At 31.0% G+C, this 15,770-nt stretch overlaps 1 protein-coding gene across 1 annotated transcript; it reads right to left on the bottom strand.

Moving 5' to 3' along the window:
* Window positions 1-5,236: 5,236 nt before the first annotated feature.
* On the bottom strand, window positions 5,237-6,715 carry LOC111807195 (homeobox-leucine zipper protein HOX11-like). Its single transcript, XM_023692798.1, has 4 exons — window positions 6,265-6,715; window positions 5,928-6,184; window positions 5,753-5,832; window positions 5,237-5,672 (listed from the first exon to the last, which is right to left on the bottom strand). The coding sequence occupies exons 1-4, from the start codon at window positions 6,566-6,568 to the stop codon at window positions 5,375-5,377; spliced, it is 939 nt and encodes a 312-aa protein (XP_023548566.1). The 5' UTR covers window positions 6,569-6,715; the 3' UTR covers window positions 5,237-5,374.
* Window positions 6,716-15,770: the final 9,055 nt, after the last annotated feature.

Genomic DNA, 15,770 nt, shown 5'->3' with positions numbered 1-15,770 from the left:
AAAAAAAAAAAAAAAAAAAAAAAAAAAAAGGTTTTTTAAATATTAAATTAATAAAAATATTCAATAAATTTTATATTTTATTTAAGAAAAAAAATCGCTTTAATTTTTTAAATAGCTTTAAAAAAATCTCAAATATACCTTTATTAATAATATTCTTCGACTTTAAAAAGTTTCATTAATACCTCTCGCCTTTTTAAAATATGAAATTTTAGAAATTATATTAATACTTTTTTAACTTTGTACAAAAATGTTTAAATTTTCATAGATAAATTATGAGCCATTCTAAAACATTTATTAATAGTAAAAGTATTTTTAAAAAAATTAATTTAAAGATATTAATTAATTTTTGAATTTTTTTTTTAAACTAGTATTTTTTTAAACACCGGTGGTTAAAATTATTTTATTAGTATAACATAATAAAAATAAAATAGTTAACACTAATTTATTTAAAATTAAATAAGGTAATAAAATTGTCAAAATTAATTATTTATTTAATTTTCAGATATTATTTGTCCAAATATTCTTTTTTCGGACATTATAGATAAAACCTTGAACAATTCTCTGCCTTAAAAAAATTTGTCATTTCAATTTTTATTCATTTTATTATTATTATTGTCATCTCATAACTTTGCACATGAGTAGTTTTATTATAAATTATATCTTACTTTAAATAAGTAATAATAATAATTAATTAAATAAAACTCTTAATGGTATAGTTTAGGACAAATATATTTAAATTTAATAAAGAAAATGAAATTTTAAAAATATAGATGGACAATTAAAATATATCCCAAAACATACCGACACAAATTGAACCCATTTTTCTAAAATCTTCATATATATATATATATATATATATATATATATAATTGTTACGCTTATTTAATTTTGGTTCCACAAAAAAAGTCAATTTAGTTAGTTCATAATTACAAATTAATTAATAAAATCAGGTGTTAGGTTTTTTTTTTTTTTTTTTTTNTTTTTTTCGTTTATTCATACAAAAATGAACAAAACTCATATTTATTTTTATTTTTATTATTTTAGCAGAGTTCTGTTATTAAAAAGCTCAGGCCCAAAAGCAAAAGCCCATTTGAGGCCCAAAACCAATAATTTTACTCGTGGGCTATCCAAGCCTGTACGATGTCTTGTTCATCTAAACTAGCAGACAATACGACACCGTATTGTCGTCCTAATTCATGGGCCGCTCTTAAACTTTTCTTATAACTTGGGCCATCTCATTGGGCTTTTAATTCAACTGAAATTGGGCTTTTCATTGGGCCGTTTTATTGGGCTATTAAAAAAACATTAAAAGACTAAAGTAGAGTTCTTATTTCAAAGTTTTATTAATTTATTTATTTTTGACGAAGGTTGACTCTTTCTCGATGACTAATGACCCAACAATTGAATAATAAATATATTAATTATTAAATTTAAGCCATTTTTTAAAAACAAATTTACCCCACTAATGTTTTTTACAATATTAAGTCAATTCTTGCCGTAATTGACCTTCTAACCATATAAAATCATACTTACCCCAACCCCCCACTCTCCAAAAATAAAAAAATAATAAAAATTACGCGTAAAATTTAAATTAAATGTGTAAATTTAAATAATTATAGTATTAATAAATAAATTAGGACTAGTTTATATAATTTAATTTAATAATATATGTTGGTTGGGTTTTCAAGGGAGCATAGTGCATGCGCAAGGTCGTCTTTTGGTGCAAGTCTTCGGCCTTATCCAAACTCCCAAAAGTGAAACGAAATTGCTTTTCTTCTCTTATGTCCGAACCTTAAATCCTAACATTATTACTTGCGATACAAATAGTAATTATGACGGTCTGAGCCTAAGTTCTCTCTGGCTTTTTAATGTTAAATGTAGAATAGATCATATCTGTATATATTTAGATAATTTAGTGATTTACTGGTTTGTTACCAAATCTATGATTTCATGGTTTGTTACTAAATCTATGATTTAGAATGTAATCTTCATTATACACATCTATAAATACATGAGGTCGTGATCTTAGGTCATTGTGTCATTCAACCTAACATGGTATAGAGTCATGCCCTGAACTTAGTCGTGCCAATAAATGGGTAAATCCTCAAACATCGAATAAAGGACTCCAAAAGAAAAAAGGAGTCAAACCTCCTCGAAAGCAGTAAAAAATGACTAAGACTCCAAAGGAGTCGAGCCTCGATTAAGAGGAGGCGCACTTTGTTCGAGGGGAGGTGTTACATGATGAAAGTCTCACATCCACTAATTTAGGGAATGATCATGAGTTTATAAACAAAGAATACTCTCTTCATTGGTATGAGGCATTTTGGGAAAACTCAAAGCAAAATCATGACCATTGTTGAGAGTCGTGTTCGTCTAACTGTAATGCACCGTTCTTTTTAGTCGTATCTGGCACTCGTTTAGGCCGTCGCGTGGTGCCACTGGAAACATAACCTACTCTCTTTATACTATGATCGTGACATCGAAGTTATTGATTATATTGAATGAGAAAAAGACAGAAGAAAGAAAGAAAAAGATGAGGAGATGTTCATTATTACAATTTGTACACATTCATGCTTGCTCTCATTTAGCTTTGGAAGAGGTGAAGGTGGGAAGTCAAAAAGGGACCATTTCTACACTACTCCTTCCTCTTACAAGTTTCGATCATCAGCTTCCATGTCATCATATCATATCATCATCGTCCTTGAGGCGTCGAAATTTCAACAGTGTAAGAAAAACCCAGATAGAAGAATGTTAGAAATCACGAACCCCACAATAGTATTTCTTACTTTTCTTACTTCTTCCTCTTACAAGTTTCGATCATCAGCTTCCATGTCATCATATCATATCATCAACGTCCTTGAGGCGTCGAAATTTCAACAGTGTAAGAAAAACCCAGATAGAAGAATGTTAGAAATCACGAACCCCACAATAGTATTTCTTACTTTTCTTACTTCCCACTGTTCGAAAATTAAGGATTTTATTAGAGCATGTGATATGAACCAAGAGACATCAATCATACAATATACTTCAATGAAGATGTGAAGAAAAGGTTGTCAAAATTATCAAAAAATGTTTCAATTCATGCCACATTAAAGAAGAATGAAGTTTGATTGTTGTAAATTTCGGGTATGTTACAATTTAGAGTAATTTAGAGTTATTGTATTTTAAGACTTTTTATTTAATTTCGGTTACATTTACATCATGGCTAATTATGGCCATAAAGTAGGAATGTTACAACTCTTGGAAGGCCTTTAATAGTTTCATTTTTGAGGCTATATAGAAGCTTGTATTTGTAAGTAGACTTGAAAAATATAGTAAAAGAAGCATTTGTGCTTTTCTTTAGCCAATGGCTAAGTTTCTTTGCAATTCTATGTAGTTTAGATTGCATGTAGAATCATTCAAGCTCGACATGATCAATCTTGCTTGTGGAGTGATTCGAATCTCAAACAAGTGTTTGAGATATTTGATCAACAAGAATCATTGAAGCTAGACATGATCGATCTTGCTTCTGGAGTGATTCGAATCTCAAACAAAGTGTTCTTGGCTTGAGATATTCGATCAACAAGGTAATCCGAATCTTATCCCCCTTGTAGTTGATTTTCTTATCTTATCAGCATGACTGTATTATCATGTTAGAAATCACGAACCTCCGCATAGTGATAAGCTTATTTTATAATTTTACTAAGAAAAATTCAAACAATTACATTTAGTAATTAAAATGATTTAAGTTTTATAGATATTTCCCAACCACCAAATATTTGAAATGGTTGAAAAGTTGGGGACCCCACACAAGTTTACTAGAAAATCTTCATGTCCAATTAATTAATTAATTAAGAATGGCCCATAGCATGCATCATCATCATCTAACTTTATATTAAATTCCAAGGCACCATATTTGAACCATTAAAACCCCAAATTTATAACCAACATATTATAATCTCATTAGATTCTAACACATTATTTTAAAATAATAAAATTAAAAATCATATTATTTTACCTCATAATTACGCAGCTGAACTTTTGATGAACTACACATCACCTCTTAATACACTATTTAATATTTTTTTTTTCCTAAATAATGATTTGGAAATGGGACCCTGGTCGGTTTCACACTTTATTCTTTCTCTCCCTCTCTAATTATTATATTAACTAAACCATGTTTGGTGACATGGCATCCTCATGTTTGATGATGTGGCATTCTGTTTATGATCATTCTAGATTTTAATTTTTTTTTTTTTTAATTTCCAATTGTGTAATTTTAAATTTAATTAAAATAAAATCGGGTTTATTGGAATTTCTTTTTTTAAAAATTCAAATATGGGAAGCAAAAAATAACCGCTTTTTTTTCTTTTTTTCTTTTTTTTTTCACGAGTCAAAGCACGCGCAAAGAGAAAGATTGGGAGGGAGGCGGCAGATCAATCACGTGAGGAATCACGTGCAATAGAACAGAAAAAAGCATAATGATGAAATAATAATAATAACAATAAACCAACCAAAATAACTTACTGGCAATAATATGATATTGTATTGTCAAGGCGTAGTGGTAAACTCATGATCATTTCTTAAATCAGCAGATATGAAATTTTTATTGAATAGATTATTTAATTATTTAAAATAACACCTCGTTTTAGACAAATAGCCTCGTTTTCAATATAATTGAGTGAATAATACAAATATATAGCCATCCGTTACCAAATCCAGATTCTAAATCTCTAGTTTTTCCAACATATTCTTTAATTCGAGAATAAAAAATTGTCCAAATAAACATGCAACCTAGGAAGAGGGACACCACAGGTATAGCACATCCTCGGGGATCAAGAAGACGTGAAATTACAATATTACCCCTATTGACTGGATCATCATCTTCTTCCCCAGAAACACTCTGTTCCTCACTTCTCCTTTTTCCAGCAACCATATTTACAGAAACGAAGAAACAGAAGAAAAATGAACAAGAATATGAGTCCAATCCAAACAAGAACACAGAACACAGTCGCTAATGATTGTATATAAGAATTCTTCTGTTTCTTTCTTCACAATATATTAGAAAGAAAATCCATGGGGAATAGGAATATAAAAAAAAAAATATATCGAAGATAAACAAGCCCCATCAATCAAAACAAACAATCCCCAAAATGGTGAAGAAACAGCTCCAAGAAGAGGGAGAGGAGAAAGGGAAATGAAATTAATAATAATAATAACCTGTTTTTTTTTTTTGTTCTTTTTCTCGGATTCTACTGATTTTTTTTTTTTTTTTTTTTTNTTTTTTTCCTCTTTTGCTTTTGGGAATAGGGTTTTATGTACAAAAGGGACCACCCATCATGATTCGCGTTAACCCATCTCGTTATCATGATCTTGTTGACTGGTGGGACTGCGTTTAAGCAGAAAATGGGAAAGAGGAGGAGCTTGGTCGCCCAGTAATGGCGAAACCAGATCGTTTCGAAACTGCCTCCGTCGATTTGCCGCCGCTGGAGCCGGCCGATGTTGAGGTCACTCTTTCACAAGAAGGACACATGGTGAGTGTTGTGGCTGGTAATTGCATGTAAAACGAGTCAGTGGTTTTCAAAGCTCTCAATTCTTGAAGCTCCTTTTGAAGTCGTCTGTTCTCTTCTGTTAATGTTTCACAGCATCGTTTCAAATACTCACAATCCACCTCCGTTTGCTTCAATTTCGTCCTGTAAATTTCAACAAATTACAAACTAATTTATAACAGAATTTTTCTCTCATCTGGTTTGATTATCATGACCTAACGAACCTGGCTCTTCTGTTTTGGAACCAAACTTCCACTTGGCGAGGACGGAGATTCAGTTGCTTAGCGAGTGCAAGTTTCTGTTTCTGCAATCGATTCAAAATCGAAATCACAAAAATCAGATTCGGATTAACGTTCAGTGGAATCAATCGCTTGATTTGATTTTGAAATTAATACTCACGGGATTCAAGGTGTTGTGTTCTTTGAAGCTTTCTTCAAGAAAAGCGGATTGTTCTTTCGAGAGTCTGAGTTTCTTCCTCGTGGATCCATTTTCATCTTCATCGCTCGCTCGTGAAGACGCTCTCTCAGATTCGATTACGCCATTTTCCATTTGTTCTCTCTGGCAAGAAATGTTCCCTCCGCCGCCGTACAATCCAAACTCCATCTGAAACGACGACGCCGCACTGTTAGGCGATGCGGTTCGATCTTCACCTTCATCTAAACATAACCGATTTCAGTTAGGGGAAAATGATTCACCGATATTCAAAGTTAAACAGTTAGGGTTCTAAGAATATTACCGTTTTCGGACGACGGCCATGGAAATCCTTGGTACGGATTAGTTAGGTTTCGCGGAACGGGATTATGAGGAAGAAGATCGAGTTGAATCGGTGGATCTTCATTACCGTCGGATTCATAATCTCTCTGATTGATTTTCTCTTCATCGTCTTCTTTCGCTCCGGCGACCGGACGGCCAATCGATAAGTCGACGCAGAACCCTAAATCAGGCCGAGAAATCCGCCGCGGCCGCGGCGTTACTTGCGGCTGCTTCTCAACGAAGCGGAAAGGCTTGGGAGCATCGCCCAAGCTCAGGCCAAGCTCCATGGATGCAGCAGTGCGCAAGCAGAAAGGAACGAAATGGAGTGAACGGCGAGTCGAAAGTGGAGAGCACTGCGAGAAAAAGAGAGTATCGAAATTCTGATACGATGAGTCAAATAAATATAAGGCTGATGCAGACCCCAAAAAATAAATAAATAATAATAAGTCATAATATTAATTAGGCTTAAATTTCCTTGTTTTTATTTTTAAATTTATTTTTCATCTTTATAATCCATATTTCATACGTGGATTTTATATTTTAGTTGTTATCAAGAATTATTCCACTATTAATTAATTAATTATTTTTTTAAAAAAAGCAAGAAATTATATTGTTTACCTGTTCTAATGGTGTGGGAAACCAGTTTGACCGACATACTTCGCTCAGGTTGACAAACACACGTGATACCCCATCACACACAATATATATATATATATATATATAAATTTATTTTTAAATTTGAAAAATATATTATTTATTTATTTATTTATATGGGAGGATTTTGGTGGCAGTGGCTTGGTGGTTAAGGTTGTCGTGTAGAGAAAAAATTAACAGAAGCGCGTGAGGGTAATCCGAGTCAAAACGGGGCCCCCAGATGATTACGTGTTCATCATGCCTGTTAACGGGGGAGATTCTTTGAGTTATACGCGTGAAATGCACGTGCGAAAAACACGCGTCGTTTTTATTTCTCAGTTCTTTCAAAGCTTTTTGGTAGGTTTTCTAATGTTCTCCATTATTATAGCGAGCCTTCTTTTTTTTAAAAAAAAAAAATTAAAATCCCAGTAAAATAATTTTGTACGTATTTTAAAATTTTATTATTATTACAAATAAAATAATAATAATAAAAGTCTTGGATTTTGGATTGCATGCATGCTCATAGGGTATATGGTCTCTTTAGGATAAGGTCAGCGTTACCTTTTTTCCCTCCCTTTTTCTTTAATTTTCTTTTTTTTTTTAAATAAATACTTTAAATTTTATCTAAAATATACTTCTAAAATAAATTTAACTTTTTATTAATTTAAGGTTATGAGGTAAAGATTTGAGGGTATAAATGTATTTTCACAATTATTATTCTTTATAAGAATATAAAATTACATTTTATTTTTAACTTTATTTTTTAAATAATTTTATGCTTAGAAAAACAAATAATGAAAGCCTCATCACATCTTATCTATTTATTTATTTGAGCTTTGCAATTAATCCCATGGCCCTACCATGCTCTTTTCATGCAACCCCATTTGACTGCGTCCATTATTTTTAATAATTTCATGTAAATATATAATAATAATAATTATTATTATTATTAATTTGACTTTTCCCTTATTTTACTTTATTTCATAACATAATATATGTAGTCGAGAATTAAAAGGATTATTATTATAAAAAAAATAATTAAAAAAATGGATAAATGAGGGGAAATGGTAATAATGCCTCTTTAATTTTCATAAATGCATCTCATCCATTCACATGCAATTACCCACTCAAATTTGTAATCAACGCCTTTTTAATAATAATACTAAATTATAAGTAAACATTTAATTTTCTATTTCAATAATTGTTCAACTAATTAATAATATTATTAATATATTGGTTTAATTTTTATTTCTATTTTTTTATATCACTCCATTAAAAAAAATAGATACATGAATTGATACCACGTTCGAATAAAACCGATCAATCTAGATTTTTTTTTTTAAATTCTTTATATAAATAAATATGTTTATTATTGGAAAATAATTTTTTTATAAAAATTGAGTTTATCGTTTTGGCGAGTGATGGGTGGTTTAATTGTGACTGATATTTGTCAAATCGCCAAACTAACAACCAATTCTCAATCCCTTTTAATTAATTGTCAATTACATTATAATAGCATGATTCTCGTTCTTTTGTACCTTCCCTAATTAACAAAACGTTATGTGTATTAAAACCGACTTAAATAATAATATTTTAATTTCAAAATAATTTTATGATATTATTGATAAGATATTTTTAGAGTTCGTGGACACGATAAATTGAGAATCTTTGAACTTTAAATTTTTTGGTCGAAAATATATACATTAACTAATAATTATAGTTTTTTAATATAACTTTAATTGTGTTAGTCTAGTCAAGATATCATTAATATTTGACGATTTATGATGAACGAACAAACAATAAGTGATGATGGTTCAATGTTTTTTCGATGCAGGATGAACAATTGAACATGTCATAATAATACATATAATTGAAAATAATATTGAAATTATATAAATATAATATGTTAAATAGTTAAAAGTGAGCGTCGTAAATTACTTTCAATAATTTTCGTAATAGAAATGATGGCGTAATTTAAAAGCACCTTCTTTTTAACTTATAATTATCATTCAAACCGCACTTTTTTGTGACCAAAAAACAACTTTTATCATTACACATGATATATTTAATCATTGTTTAAACTTTTAATTTTGAATCATTACCCTAAAATTATCTCCAATTTCGTGCCTAACTTTGAGATAAATTATAACTTTTTAACTTCAAAATATTTAAAAAATAAAAATAAAAATAAAAAGAAGAGGTGGTTAAAACGGTGCGTTTTGAAGTGATAAGTCAAAACATTAACTCCAAAAGATTTTTAGCAGGCTTTCTGGTTTACCCAAGAAATCTCCCTTCTGAACAAAATCAATTCACTTTTTTTCTGCAGCTTTTTTTCTCCGTCAGCTGCCGGCCGCCACCTAACCACCGCATGCGGCGGAGCTGTATTTAAAATATATATATATATATTAAATTGAGAGTTAATGAGGAGGCAATAATTAACGTAACCGAATAATAAATACAAAAAAGAGGAAAAGAAGGAGGTGACGGGAGAGAGGCGACAGGAAGGAACGGTAACAGGTCAACTACGCGATGACAGTGTTTGCCACTTGTCACGTTTGTAGGAGCGTTGAATAATTAAAATCATGCAAATTAATTAATTAATTAATTTTTAGGAAATAAAAAAAGGTCAGTGCGTGAAAATAAAATTAGAAAATTTATTTTAAAAATTAAAAAAATATATAATTGTATTTATTAATCCAAAAAGAATAATTATTGAAAACATAATTCAATGATATGGTAATGAAAATTCGTCATGTCTGGGGGCATAATCATAATAATAGCTTCCTTTTTTCAACATTCATAATAATTCCTATTTTTGTTTGTTATGTAAAATATAAAAATAGTAGTTTTTTTAATTTTATTTTAATTATGTGCGTTCCAGAATAAGTCATCTCAATCGACTTGTTTTATAGTTAGGACCTTCAAATTAGGTTTTTTCCTTGCTAGTACATCACCTAATATCGGGCTCTGTCATAAGAATCACGGTGTTTCAAATAAACCTATTGCCAAGAAGATTCAAAAGAAATATGTCAACAACAGAATACGAACCTACGCGCGAAGAGCTCAATTAATTTCAAACCTATCGTATTAGCCACTCAATCACATCAACATTTGTTAGTAAGAACTATGTTTAATTTCATAAATTATGTAAAAGTCAAATGGTCAATTTCCCGTCCACAAACGTCTTTTGTCGGGAGACTATAAATACCTACAATATGTTATGTAAAATTCAGATCTCAAATTGAGACGTTTCCCTTAGAAATTCGAGCATCATATTTGCCATTTCTAAGTTTCAAGCAATTCTTGTGGTAAAATTGCACACGGTCATTCAATCAAGCCTTGATCAAGTTAGATTGTGGAGTGACTCAATTTAGAATAAGGTTTCCAAATCTTGCTTCTAGATCTTCGATGTAATCTAATTCTAGTCTTATCTCTTGGTTGATCAAAATTTCGTATAAGGAGACGTTAATTACTTTAATTCAAGGGTTTTTGCTTCGACATAAGCTTGGATCGTTGGGCTGAGGATTAGGGTTGCCTTATTCACTCTGTACCATTTGTAACCGTCCAAGCCTCACGATTTTAAAATGTGTATGTCAAGGAAAAGGTTTCCAGACTTTTATAGATAATTAGTTAAAATGGGAAGTAAATTAATTTATATAAAAAATAGTATATATTAAGGGATGAAGGGAGAATCTTATAGGGACAATTTTGGGATAGCATGTAATTTATGACATGTTTATTTTTATATTTATTTGAAATTAAATTAAAATTTTAAAATATGATATTATTATAGCTGTGACAATCATTACACACTTGACAAACAAATTGATAGTGACCAGTGGCATTAAATAATAATATATTTTTCTTAAAATTTGTATTATTTAATAATTCATTAAATAAAAAATAAATAAAAAAACTAATTGAAATACACGTGATCCATTCATTCCATTAATTACATGTTGCAAACGAATTAGATTCTCAAATTAAATATTTAAATATATTTAATTTACTAAACAATTTTTTTGTTATAAACTTTCATGTTGTGGCTAATTCATAATTAAAATAATAAATAATAACGTATTTTTCAAATTTCGTGGGTTAAAATAGTTAAATTCAAAAGTTTTGAAAATCAACCGTGAAAATCCTACGTTGGTTGAAGAGGAGAACGAACCACCATTTATAAGAGTGTGGAAACCTTTCTTTATTAACCTCGAGAAAAAGTTAAAGAATGACAATATCTGATAGCAGTGGATCTGGGTCATTACAATAATTAATATCGGAACGTAGTTTAGAGGCTAAATATGTAAATGAGTGACACCCGAGCGTAATTTAGAGAGGAGGTAAGTAAATAATGATGGTAAAAAAGTGATGGGATTGTGAGGTAATTAGGGTTTAGGGTTAAGGTGAAAAGGGAAAGTTAAAAAAGAGAGAGAAAAATGGAATTAGATTTGGATTTGTTGGTGCATGGGGCGTATCTGATGTCAGAGCATGCGTTATCTCTTTTGACTTTGGAATAATAATGTCCCTCCTTTTATTATTATTATTATTATTATTATTATTATTATTATTATTATTATTATTATTATTATTATTATCATCATTATATATATCTCATCCTTACTATAAATGCCTTCTGTCAAATATATATTTTACACTCATTATCTCATTACAATCTTGCTTAACAAGTTAATCAATTTGAAATATGTATTTTACTTTAAATTAAAATTTGAAATTTGAATTCGACGCCTGATGTCTTGACAATCCCTTAGAGACATAGTCATGTTTCTTATTTTTTACTTATAAGAGTCGAGTTTTTTCAGTATGTTTTATTCTCATTCATATGCTTATTTTTAATTTTTGAGTCCTTTCAATTGGGTCGAGAGTGATATGAGTAATAATTTTAAATTATTTTGAATTTATTAAATATAAAATAAATAAATTATTATTATTGTTTGTGATGTGATTGGAGAGGAGAACAAAACAGTATATAAGAGTGTGAAAATCTTTCTCCATTTTAAAGCTTGGAGGGGAAGCTCGAAAGGGAAAGCCCAAAGAGGACAATATGTGCTAGTTGTGGATCTGGGTCGTTACAAATGGTATTAGAGCTAGACACCGAACCATGTGCTAGTAAGAACGCTGGGCCCCGAACAAAACACCCTTGTGTGGAAACTTTCCCTTATCAGACGCGTTTTAAAACTTTGAGGGGAAGCTCGAAAGGGAAAACTAAAAAAGAACAATATCTACTAGCGGTGGATATGGGTCTTTACAAATGGTATTAGAACCAGACACCGGACTATGTGCTAGCGAGGAGGCTGTTCCTCAAAGGAGATAGATATGAGGTGGTGTGCCAGTAAAGGTGCTGGGCTTGGAAGGGAGGTGGATTGTGATGTCCGTAATTAGTTGGGGAGGATAACAAAGCACGGGTAAAGAACCAATTTGAGCATTATAATTATAAAAGTGGAAGGGATAAATTAAAAAATAAGGAAATGAAAAAAATGGGTTGGGAGGGTGTTGGGAAAAGGAAATACAAAGGTGATGAGGTGGACCAATGGGAAGGAAGAGAAGGTGGGACCCAATTAGAAGAGAAAGTAGATCGCCTTGGGCCTCCCATGAATGGAGGCAATCAGGGGAACGTCGGAAGAAAGCGAAAAAGTTCAAATGCCCCACAAAATAATATTAATAATAATAATAACAAATAAATAAATAAATAAATTAATTAATTGAAGGTGACTATTCGCAGACAATAGCAATCATTAGTACGGTCCCTTTCTCTTGTAATTTGTAGGGTACCCCTCATTCTAATATTCCCACAATTTCTTTTTCTCTCCTTTTTTATTTTAACTAAACTATTGCTTTAGTTCTTGTTGATTGGATACACACGCTGTAACACTCGGGGTCAATCTTGAGTCACCTTTTTAATGTTTGGATGGTCGGTGTGTTGTAGTTATTTGAATGTTGTAGTATTTTTGTTTGTTTTCTTCGCGGGTTGAAGCAATCGACAATTGGGATTGTTTTTCGTCTAAAGAAGACCATGCATTGTTGGGAGACCAGGGAGAGTTGATGCTCTATGTTGGGGCTCCCGAAGGCCCATAGCTTATGCTATTGTGTGACATTGGATTGAGGCGTCTCTCTCATCGTGTGGAATTCATGTGCCTCACCACTTGCCTTGTGTCTGAGAATTCCTTTATGATTACCTTCAAAATGACATCTCAGTTGCAACTCCCATATTATTGGAGCGTTGTCTGACAAAAGTGGAGGACATATCCAATTCAAGGGTAGGGGCATAGATTGAAGCAACTTCCAATGTCATAACTTTTGTCTTTTGTCTTCCTTGCTCTATTTTCATTTGAAACACAACTTCACCAATGTTTTGCAACTAAGTTGGTGGAGAAGATTATTGGGCTACTTGCAGGTTCACTCTGGTTGTTGTCATATACGAACGTACGAGTTAACCCAATTGTCCAATTCATCTATTTTCGTAATCGGGGTGATGTGGAGTAGCTGTGAATGACACCCACAAGATCGACGTACTAAGAATCCGTGGAGAATTTTCAATTCAAGGAATGGTTTGGGGCTGACATTGAAGATACGCGGGCCTACATTGCTAGTTGATCAATCAGGGGACCAATTAGATCAGGAGAGATGGTCCCGAGTACAAGAAGAAATTGAATCCACACATTTGATCAATTGTTATACCCATCCCGAATGCAGCCAACTCAAGACCCGGACTCAAATTGAAGCCACAATTCAAATGCAGCCTTAACGACACTGAGTGAACATTGGGGATGGGTTTCTTGAGTGCGAACTAAAACGATCCTACATTTAAAAAATAACTTGAAAATGGAAAACCTGATAAGCTAATAACATAACCAATCACAGGACAATAGGAAGCTTTGGAAGCTGACCATGATTTGTTGTCGGCCCAATAACATTACCATAATGTTTGAATTTGATTTTCATCTAAAAAAAGTTCAAAGTTATCAAATTAAATCTTAGAAAACATTATACGAAACTAATAAATAAATAAATAAATATATATATATATATATATAATATAAATATGGAAATAAAGATTCTAACTTTCGATCTTAAATAACATTATTAATTTTAATTATTTTAGGTAACTAATAATTCAATATAATCCTAAAGTTGTGACATTTATTAGAAAAATATGGAATAGGCTTACAATATTTAGGTAGCTTGTAATAATTGAATGGTTATTTTGGATATTATGAATAATTTTAGCATATATTACCAATAATTGGTTGCAATAATTTATTAATTGCCATCTATTATTAATTTCCTCCAATAAATGTCCAAAATTATTGGAGGGTTTTCTATTTATCTTATCCACACGTGAATCAAATACGTAGACGATAAAAAGTAAACTCTATCCCACACCAAACCATTTGGATCGTCCCAATCCCACCCGCTTTCATTTATGCCACATGTTCGCACGTGCCAACCCTATTAAATATTAATTAGAGCAAGAGATCGAAAGTCTAATTAAAATTCTAATCTAATAATCATTTTGAATTTTATATATAAATTTAAATATCACTTTTTTTTTTTGCTATTTTATAAGAATTAAGTAGATTTTTAAATGAAGATAATTAAAAATATTAGAAATTATTCACTTTTGAAAGTTTAAATTTAAAATCAATACAAATTAATTTTTTTTTTCTTCATCATAGGTATTTAAATTTTGGCCTTTTATTTAAATTATAAAGATTTAATTATTTAATGTTTATTAAATTAATTAAATATGTGATTATGTATATTATATGGTGTATGGAATGTTGAGGGGGTCGGTCCGTAATCAGGTGTGTGCAGTCATATCGTATATTCGGTGCAATCATGAGAATATCATTCCTCTCTCCTTCTCCAAATTCATATTATAATTTTAATAATAATTATATTTCATCCTTTTGTTGGTGGGCCCCACTCTCAGCCCACCCCCTCCCCCAACCGACAAATAAACCTGTACCGTTTATTTTTTATTTTTTATTTTTATTTTTATGATTTTCGAATTTCCCATTTCCAGACACTGCCCCTGCCCCTGCCCCTGCCCCATTTATGTACTCTATTCCATTGCACGTGTGAAAAGTGTACTTCAAATTTGTGACTGGGTTGGGCTTTTTTTTTCGCTACTCAAACTAGGCCCACCTCTGGCTTTTTGGGCCCGGCCTTCTTTTATTTTTCCCCCTCCAAGCACCCAACTAAACAAAAAAAAAAAAAAAAAAAAAAAAAAAAAAAAAAAAAAAAAAAANTAAAAATGGATCTTTTATATATATATCTGTTATACTCTTATCTCAAATTTTTGGTACTTAGTTGCAATTTAAGATCGAGAAAAATGAAAATTTAAGGTCTTATTTTTTGAAATATGAAGTCTGTCTTGTCTAGATCTGTTGAGATATGATGATGTGATTATATCTTTTAAATATTTGAATGCTATATTTAGTAAATTGTAGAGATATATTGGTGAGATTAGATTGTAGGTTTAAATATTTGAATGCTATATTTATGAAATTGAAATTATATATATCATCTGGGTCAGTGCTCTGAATATGTACTATTCTCCCTATGTACATATTTTCTTCATTCTTTGTATTCTATTTTGTTCTACATACCTAAATTCATCATCTTCACATACTTGAAGTTATTTCTCTCTCCTGTTCTTTGTGTTCATCTTGATTGAGTATCGAGTGTGCGCTATTGAGCGATTCTAATAATTGGTATCAGAGCTAACAAATGGTATCGATCCTAACATTATTTTAGCAGTCTTGACGCGACTAGGCGTTCTTGACATGAAACTTTAAAAGTTTAAAGCTAAAGTAGAAGGAAGATGAAAGAACA

This window comes from Cucurbita pepo, chromosome LG12 (genome assembly GCF_002806865.2).
Source record: "Cucurbita pepo subsp. pepo cultivar mu-cu-16 chromosome LG12, ASM280686v2, whole genome shotgun sequence".
Taxonomy (NCBI): Eukaryota; Viridiplantae; Streptophyta; class Magnoliopsida; order Cucurbitales; family Cucurbitaceae; genus Cucurbita; species Cucurbita pepo.
This window is presented reverse-complemented; position numbering and strand designations above follow the sequence as displayed.